The 9,728-nt window shown below is 37.3% G+C and overlaps 1 protein-coding gene across 1 annotated transcript in view; it reads right to left on the reverse strand.

The window, feature by feature from the left end:
* Positions 1 to 385: 385 nt before the first annotated feature.
* LOC105520291 (serine/threonine-protein kinase 31) overlaps positions 386 to 9,728 on the reverse strand; it is an 88,855-nt gene continuing 79,512 nt past the window's right edge. Inside the window, exons 14-19 of the mRNA XM_011953919.1 lie at positions 6,949 to 7,050; positions 4,823 to 4,903; positions 2,850 to 2,975; positions 1,827 to 1,952; positions 1,540 to 1,626; positions 386 to 544 (exon numbers count right to left, since the gene is read on the reverse strand). Coding sequence (XP_011809309.1) covers positions 386 to 544; positions 1,540 to 1,626; positions 1,827 to 1,952; positions 2,850 to 2,975; positions 4,823 to 4,903; positions 6,949 to 7,050 — 681 coding nt within the window. The remainder of the gene's footprint in view (positions 545 to 1,539; positions 1,627 to 1,826; positions 1,953 to 2,849; positions 2,976 to 4,822; positions 4,904 to 6,948; positions 7,051 to 9,728) is intronic.

The raw sequence follows: 9,728 nt of genomic DNA on the forward strand, positions 1-9,728 counted from the left end.
AAAAAAGCAAAGTACGTATATGTAAATTGTATCTATAGACAGAGGGACACCAGTGGAGATAGGTTGGGAGATGGCCACCTAGTTTCCTTACATGTTTCCTAGCAATTAAATGTTTCCTAATGATGATAAAATAATTAATGTTGTCAATGCCATTGAGTATATAATGTCAGGTAGCTCCTAAGACTTATGGTTAAAATACACAATGAACGAACTTAGAAATTCTTGTTATTCTAGCACCTAGCTGAGAGCAAACAGTTGCTTATACTACATGACACAGTTTAACTGAAGGCAAAGATCCTATAATACAGTATTATATTATATATAAATGCTGAACTACTGCTTAATAATATTAAATAAAGTCTAGAACCTATCTGTAAAACCGTGATTATCTTACCACAGATTTGGTGAAGTCAAAATCTCCAACAATTCCTTGTTCACGGTTTATAGCAAATACATTGTTCTGATGAAGTGATCCATGAATTATATCAGCCTTATGCAATGTATGCAGGCCCTGGGCAACACCTTTCATGACCTTTAAAGCTTCCTACAGATAAGTACACACAAAACAAGTGAGGAAGTAGGCAAATCATTTTAATCTTGAAACTCTTCTCTAATTAAAAGACTGCTCTAGAAATGAGTAAAGTTTCCTCCAAATGAATCTTTAATAAGAATACAGCATAGAGAAAGAATTAAAGATCAGATGAAGCCTTGATTTTGTAATGGTGACACTGTGTGTGTGTGTGTGTGTGTGGGCACCAGGGACCAGTTTCATGAAAGACAATTTTTCCACAGATGCAGGGGGGGTTGGTTTCAGGATCAAACGGTTTCACCTCAGATCACAGGAATTAGATTCTCATAAGGAGTGTGCAACCTAGATCCCTCACATGCACAGTTCACAATAGAGTTTATGCTCCTATGAGAATCTAATGCCTCCACTGATCTCACAGGAAGTGGAGCTCAGGCAGTAATGCTTGCTCACTGGCCACTCACTTCCTGCTGTGCCACCCTGTTCTTAATAGGCCACAGACTGGTACCAGTCTGCGACCTGGGGTTTGAGGACATCTGTTCTATTATCTCAAAGAAGACTTGGATTACAAACACCAACCATGTAATGTACCTATAAGAGACTGAAACAGTGTTACTCCATAAGAAGAGTCAGGGCCTCCTTCACTGTTATTACTAATCCTAAATTTACAATGATAAAAATAAAAGCTGCCACTTAAGCACTTATAATACCAAGTGCTATATTAGGCAGTTCACATACAGCATAGTTTAGTAGTTATAAGCGTGGGCTTTGGAACCAATTTCGAGTCCCCTCTCTACCTCTGGCTAAGGGACCCTGTGCAAGTCACTTAATCCCTTTAACCCTTTTTCTCATCCATATAATAACTTCTATCACAGGTTTGATGTGACAATTAAATAGAATACCATGAGTCAAAATTTTACAAAGTATATAGCATGTAGTATGCCCTGAATAAATATTAGGTGTTATTTTCTCATTTAATACATCCATGGAAATAAATAGTGCTTTGTACTTACTTCTGAATTTAAAGGCATGCTGGCTTGAACAGTACTCAGGTTTGCCCTAGGGTAGTATGGGACCATCAGGTAAGCCATAGGATCGGACTAAGAAGCAAAACAGAGAATGTGACTCCAAGTGAAAACTTCAACGTATTTTAGCATACATTGATCCTATAGGATAATTTCTGTTTTATGTTAAGGGGAATGAACTGCTGCTCTAAAACCCGGAGTTAAAATTTATTTTAAATAAAATGGTTTCTGCAAGATAAAATGGTTTCTGCAAGAGATAAGCATAAGAACTTTACCTTACATAAAAACAGGAATATCAGTGGTAGTAACCCTGACTCTTCTTCAGCTTCTCTCCAAGCTCTATGGTAGGTGGCTGCTCTCTCAATCACCTTGGCTTCTGTGTCAACATCCACAGAATAGCCCTTGTACCAAAAAAAGAGGCACTGGTAATTCCAAGATGAAAATCTCATTATAATTATACACCATTCCAATTTAAACATAATTCACTAATTAAATAAAATCTAATTTTATTTTTTAATTTTATAAGTACTTTTCTATCTTCTTTGAATTCTATAATTTGGAAAAGGAAAGTGCAATTCTACCTGTAGCCTGCTACGCATTCTAGAATGTGTAGCAACTAAGGCCAAATTAATTATCTTATTATCATGATTAACAGTTTCCCAGATCAATGAGAAGAAATTCAGGAGCAGAAGATTGTACTGACAACACAGCTGATATTTCAAGGAGAAATGTAAGAAAATGAAGAATTTTAAAAAGATATTGGATGAACATAATAAGTTCACCCAAAAAAAGGAAAGCATATCCTATTAAGGACATATTCTATTTAGGGAAATGACAGAAACTTAATTGATTTTTTTTTCATGTGAGATAAAGCTTTATTTAATGACCTTTTTAAATAATTTTTTTATTATTACTATACTTTTAAGTTCCAGGGTACCTGTGCACAATGTGCAAGTTTGTTACATAGTTATAAATATGCCATGTTGGTTTGCTGCACCCAGTAACGCGTCATTTACATTTGGTATTTCTCCTAATGCTATCTCTCCCCCCTGCCCCCCACCCCACGACAGGACCCCATGTATGATGTTCCCCACCCTGCGTCCAGGTGTTCTCATTGTTCAATTAACGGAAACTTTAAAAATTAGCTCTGGCAACCAAACTACAAGCACAATTATTTTGCCAGTCAACTTATATACTTTACAAAACTAACAGTGAGGTTTTTTCTTTCTTGAAATGTAACAGCACCACTATCCTTTATGCTGCTGAATCTCCCACAAGTAAGAATAATTTAGGCTTACCTTTAACAGAATTATCTGCCCATTAACCTCAGAACATAACAAAGGACGCTTGCTGCTAAGTTCCTTCATGGGCTCAGCATCAAGAAGATCTCGTTCCAAGCTCATTGTAAGGAGGCCACCAGAGTTCTAGGCACAAGTTTTTATGACAGTTGAAGAATCCAAACAATCCCAGCACTTAAAAATCATCAACATAATTAGTTACATGCTATTAAATGACTTGGACATATCAACTGTATGGAAAAACCAATAAAATTAAAATCTTTAAAATTTTGAATTTTCTCCAGTTCCTGGTTCTTAAACTCCTCCTACCCAAAGTGTAATCACCATACATTTAATTGTTGCTATAATTTTATTTAGAACAGATTCAGGAAATGAATAGAATTAACCAGATATGCATCCTAGGATCCCTAATGTTTACTTGAAAAACCACTTATGTTTCCTAAAAATACTAAAGTAACAACCGATTGGGAGCAGAGTGAGGAATGAAGGACTATATATTGGGTTAGTGTACACCGCTCAGGTAATGGGTGCACTAAACTCTCAGAAATCACCACTAAAGAACTTACCCATGTAACCACAAAACACCTGTACCCCAAAAACTCTTGAAATAAACATTTTTTAAAAAAACAAAAAAAAAATAAGGTAAAATAATGACAAAATTGTAGCTGTCAACTGGGAAAGATTAGTCCAAAAATTATGACTACCATGAAGTAATTCTAACACCTCTGCCCCTGTTTGGAGTACTCAAAAGTGAAAATGGCTTTCAACAACTAATTTTACTAGATATTTATGCTACTTTTTAAAAGGAATAATTTTTCACACTAAAATATGATCAACATTTTAAAGCTAAGTTTTACTGTGGTGCAGTTTCAGTAAGGGGCACTGTAGAATTGTTTTCCGGGTTTTTTCTGAAGTTCTGCCAGTACTTTTACGTATTCTACAATATATAATCAACCTACAAAAAATTCCTAAGCATACATTACAGTTGAACATGAGAAAGCCACTAAAGGCTTCCATAAACCATGAGTCAAACCTTTTATAATCTTCTATAATAAAGTAGATCAGCATATTTTTAAATATTAATTTTCAAGTCCTATGTGGCAGTACATACTCATTTGCCCACACTGCATAAGATAATCGCTAAGTTAGCGGTAAATAGTTGCAAAGAAAACTGCACATCATTTTAAAGTCTAGTCTGGAAAGAGTTTAGAGTAATTATTTAAGTTAGGGAACTTTAATCTTAAATATTTTTTAGAATAAACTCACATGTCTACACAAATATCCCTCTCTGTTCCATATTGAAGCCATTATAATGGACTTAATGACAATCTTAATGAATAAATACCTCATCTAGGCCCTCACCATAGAAGGCAATATACATGGCAGGACTAACAGATTCTGTCCTGAGAGCCAGTGTTTACTACTCCTGCTCCATATGACACCTATCTAATATGCTGATCTCCAGCTTTTGAATCCTGCCTGCGTAGAAAACCATACCCACCTCAACATCTCCACTTTAGCCAATCTCTCAGGAATTTTTTCCCGGAATGCTTTAACTTAAAAAACACATTGTGCTCAAATCCCTCATGGCTAGCAATAATATCTTGTTTTTATCCTAACTCAAGGGAGACTTGAAGTAGCAGTTAAAATTTTATTTTGTCATTTCAAACAATAAACACCTATAATTCAAATATACACCTTAATACAGTCAAATAAGTACACCTATAATTCAAATGAAATGTACTGAATGAGGATAAGGAAAACAGAAAAACAGATAATGCAATTTAACATAAAAATAAAAATACCAAGCAAACATTAAAGGGTCATAAGAAAAAGTTCTAATACCTATAAAATATTCATCAGGAATATTTTTATTAAAAAGCTACTATAAGTTTAACACTGACACAAATTTAATATTATCACTTTTCAACACTCTTTGCATAGTAATAATTCTCAAGGGAAACAAAGTTTACCATATATTTGAGTAATCCTATTTCAGGATGAAGCAGAGGCAGCTCAGGGAACCATTTCTGTGCCAAACTAGTCAGCATCTCCTAAAGTTTAAAAAAAAAAGTTTTTAACTGTAGATCAATATATATTCAATTTTGACATGTTGCTCTTCAGGAAAATATATCAGCATCTACCTTATAACATACCAAGTAAGACAATCACTGTTTCTGCCTTCTACTTCAAGAAATAACAAGTGAAAACAAGACTCATCTTGCATCTGCTAAAGCAAATTAAATATGGCCTGAGAAGGACTCTGTACTTCTATATTTGAGTCCTTGTGGATGAACTGCAACCTAGCTTAATAGACAAGATTGAAAACCTAACTTAGCAGTATGCACCTATAACAATAGCTGAGTCTTGGCCACTCCCAGCGGCCATACTTCAACCACCTATCGACTGCTAAGTGTTCAAACTGCGTTCAAATAAGGCAAACGCCAACCTGTAACCAGTACAGCTGTTCTTGTACGTTGCTGCAGATTTCTGTAAGTCACTTCCCTTTTTTTGTCTATAAATTTGTTCTAACCACAAAGCATCCCCAGAGTCTCTCTGAATCTGCTGTGATTTGGCTGCCCAATTTGCAAACTGTTCATTGCTCTTTTAAATTTAAGTTCGCTGAAGTATTTTTTTAACCCATCTAAACTACCATCTTACTAACTGAAGAAAAATTTAATTACCAATTTTAAGCTTTGGATACACACATAAGCACAAATCTTGCAAGGTCAAAGTCCTCACCCACTTCCAAACTGAAATGAAAATGTCTGAAAATATATCAATTTGAGGCATAAAACTGTCATTATTTCTCAAAATACTAAGAACACAGTGACATTTTAAAATAACAGCTGTTTCGTTAAGAGAAAAATTTTAAAGCCTGAGAGAAAAAATACATAGCTCTACATAAGTAACTTTGAAATAAATGTGAAAATCGAGTATCCTCACAAAAGAAAAGCCACTTATCACATATTTATTAAGCAAAACTTCTAAACACTTGTCACATCACTGGAAGATAGCTATTTTAACCCAAGGTCAACAAAGCATTTACATATACTCAGATGAATTAGCTAAATAAAGCATGACACTTAAAATACCTATTGTTTTCATACTTTTAATATTTTTCCTTTTTTTTTTTTTTTGAGACAGGGTCTTGCTCTGTTGCCCAGGCTGGAATGCAGCGGCATGATCATAGCTCAATGCAGTCTCAACCTCCTGGGCTCAAGCAATCCTCCTGCCTTAGCCTCCAAAGTAGCTGGGCCTACAGGTACATGATACCATGTACCTAATTGTTGTATTTTTTCTAGAGACGGGGTCTCACCATGTGCCCAGGCTGGTCTCAAACTCCTGGGCTCAAGTGATCCACCCACCCTGGCCTCCCAAAGTGCTGGGACTACAGGTGTGAGCCACCATGCCCGGTCAGTATTTTTAGTTTCAAAGTGCTGTTTCTTAACTAACTTCTTTCTGGTAACATCTCCCAGATATAAAATACAATATTCTTCCATTTTAAAGAAAAAATACAATGATTTATTTCCCCAAGCTCACAAAAATCAGTGGTAAAATAGAGACTTAAAAGATGTAACTTCTCCTGCCCCCAAAACCAGGTAGTCTTATTTTGTTACATTCTTCCACTAAATTATGCTGCTCATTGATGTTTACATTGCAACATTATGGGAAAATGATGTTGATATAAATTTTGTGTAAGGAAAAGGTCTTTAGGTTTTATGTTAAACAGAAAAAAGGCAATATGCAAAAGTGTGTCTGTGCTATAATCTCAATTCTAAAAACAAGCAAAAAAAGACTAAGAGAAAGTCAAAAGTTAACAATGATTACTATTGCTCTCACTGAGCGGAAATATTACAAGTGATGTTTTTCCTTCTTTACAATTTTCAGTTATTTCCACACTGGTAGAATGGTTAGAATATTTGGTCATGTGAAATTTATTTCTAAACTTACAAAAATCTTACTAGATCAATATATATATAAACTTTCTACATAATACCTCTAGCCCTGTGATTACAGTCCACCTCATAAAACGGATATTTAAACTCAATTTCTAGAGTAAAATCTAATGTAATACTTCAAAGAATCAAATACTTACATATTCCTCCCTCTCATGATAAATTTCCTGAAAAACATTATTGCGCAGCTGAGTTATTTCTTCTTTTATTTTCTCAATTTGAGAGCCATCAGGGTCATCTGACTTGAATCAGAAAGAAAAAGTGTTTTTTATTAACATAGAGAAAACAAGTCTTCCTTTAAGAATTCAAGTTCTATAGCAAATTACTCTGTGTAGTTTCTATGTATCTATCCTTCAGTACCTAGCACATAAAAGACCCTCCTAATACTTGCTGAATTGACTTAGGTCAGTTTATTCTAACAGTGACTTTTCTGAAACCTAGAAAGAGGAATTATAAAACGTAAAGACATAAAATCAATTACACAGATTTTTCTTGTCTCTCCATCTGCTGTAGATTTTCTGTAGGATAAAAATGGCCAACTGCCATTCGAATAAAAGAAATATTAATAATAGCAATCAGAATACACCTGAATTCCCTAGAATTATCTTCTACATAAGATTTGGTTCAAAACAAAAGGATGAGTAAATGTGTGAACTGTCTCCAATGATAATACATAAGCCACTTTAAAAAGTATGTCAGCTTTTGTGAAAGGAAAATAAATCTTGGGAACTTTAAATCACCAAGCCAAAGGAAAAAGTCAAGTTGGGAACTGTGTCAGGCAAACCTGCTTCCCATTTTATTCCTAAATAAGATAGCTACAAATATAAAAACCCTGCATGCTTCCTCACAACTCAGCAGGAAATCCCTTATGGACCCCAGGATCTTTACCCTAAAACAGTTCTGTTGAATTTTACTCTTGACAATGTAAACTGATAGCTTATTTTCTTAGGTGCAGGACAAAGGACAGAACTCTAAGTCATCATCCTTTTGCTCACCTGAGACAAATGCATATCTGATTCCTTCCTCTGATGTAAAAATGCAGATTCACTGAGCTAGTGACTATTCCTCTACCATTCTCTCAAATGTAAATTGTGTATTTGCTGAAAGGTGATCAAAGACTAAAGAATTCAAACCATCTGTCTCTTATCTATCCATATCTTTTTAAAATTTCTTCCTCTTTCCCCAGTATCCATCCTTTCTCCTTTAAATATTGAAGCCCTCACAACCATCTCTCAGAAAAGCACAGACCTGCCTCCCAGGCATGCATCCTTAACCTTGGCAAAATAAACTTTCTAAATTGATTGATAGCTGTCTCAGATACTTTTGGTTTACACTTTAAAAGTCAGATTTCAAGGATCCAGATACTATGACGGCCAAACAGGAACAGCTCCGGTCTGCAGCTCCCAGTCAGATCTACGGAGAAGGCAGGTGATTTCTGCATTTCGAACTGAGGTACCCAGCTCATCTCATTGGGACTAGTTAGACAGTGGTTGCAGCCCACGGAGGGTAAGCGAAAGCAGGGTGGGGCGTCACCTCACCCAGGAAGCACAAGGGGTTGGGGAACTCCCTCTCCTAGCCAAGGGAAGCCGTGAGGGACTGTGCCATGAGGAACGGTTCATTCTGGCCCAGATACTACGCTTTTCCAACAGTCTTCACAACCCACAGACCAGGAGATTCCCTCAGGTGTATGGAGGGCTCTCGGTTTCAAGCACAAAACCGGGCAGAAATTTGGGCAGACACCGAGCTAGCTGCAGGAATTTTTTTTCATATCCCACTGGCGCCTGGAACACCAGCGAGACAGAATCGTTCACTCCCCTGAAAAGGAGGCTGAAGCCAGGGAACCAAGTGGCCCTGCTCAGCAGATCCCATGTGGAGCCCAGCAAGCTAAGATCCACTAGCTTGAAATTCTCACTGCCAGAATGGCAGTCTGAAGTCAACCCGGTTGGGGGAGAGGCATCTGCCATTACTGAGGCTTGAGTAGGCAGTTTTCCCCTCACAGTGTAAACAAAGCCACCAGGAAGTTTGGACTCTACAGTAGAGTTCACCACAGCCCAGCAAAGTCTCCGTAGCCAGACTGCATCTCTAGATTCCTCCTCTCTGGGCAGGGCATCTCTGAAAGAAAGACGGAAGCCCCAGTCAGAGGCTTATAAATAAAACTCCCATCTTCCTGGGACAGAGCACTTGGGGGAAGAAACGGCTGTAGGTTCAGCTTCAGCAGACGTAAATGTTCCTGCCTGCCAGACCTCGAGCTCTGCTAAGGGACAGACTGCCTCCTCAAATGAGTCCCTGACCCCCATGCCTCCTAACAGGATGATACCTCCCAGCAGGGGTCGACAGACACCTCATACAGGAGAGCTCTGGCTAGCATCTGGCAGGTGCTCCTCTGGCATGAAGCTTCCAGAGGAAGGAACAGGGAGTAATCTTTGCTGTTCTGCAGCCTCCACTGGTAATACCCAGGCAAACAGGATCTGGAGTGAACTTCCAGCGAACTCCAGCAAACCTGCAGCAGAGGGGCCTGACTCTTAGAAGGAAAACTAACAAACAGAATTGCATCGACATAAACAAAAAGGAAAAACCACATCCAAAGGTCACCAACATCAAAGACCAAAGGTAGATAAATCCAACAAGGTAGATAATCCAAGAAGATGAGGAAAAACCAGCACAAAAAGGGTGAAAATTCCAAGCACCAGAACCTCTTTTCTCCTCCAAAGGATCACAACTTCTCACCAGCAAGGGAACAAAACTGGATGGAGAATGAGTTTGATGAATTGACAGAAGTAGGGTTCAGAACGTGAGTAATAACAAACTCTTCCAAGCTAAAGGAGCATGTTCTAACCCAATGCAAGGAAGCTAAGAACCTTGAAAAAAGGTTAGACTAATTGCTAACTAGAATAACCAGTTTAGAGAAGAACATAAATGA

This window comes from Colobus angolensis, unplaced genomic scaffold (genome assembly GCF_000951035.1).
Source record: "Colobus angolensis palliatus isolate OR3802 unplaced genomic scaffold, Cang.pa_1.0 Scaffold378, whole genome shotgun sequence".
In the NCBI taxonomy this organism is placed as follows: Eukaryota; Metazoa; Chordata; class Mammalia; order Primates; family Cercopithecidae; genus Colobus; species Colobus angolensis.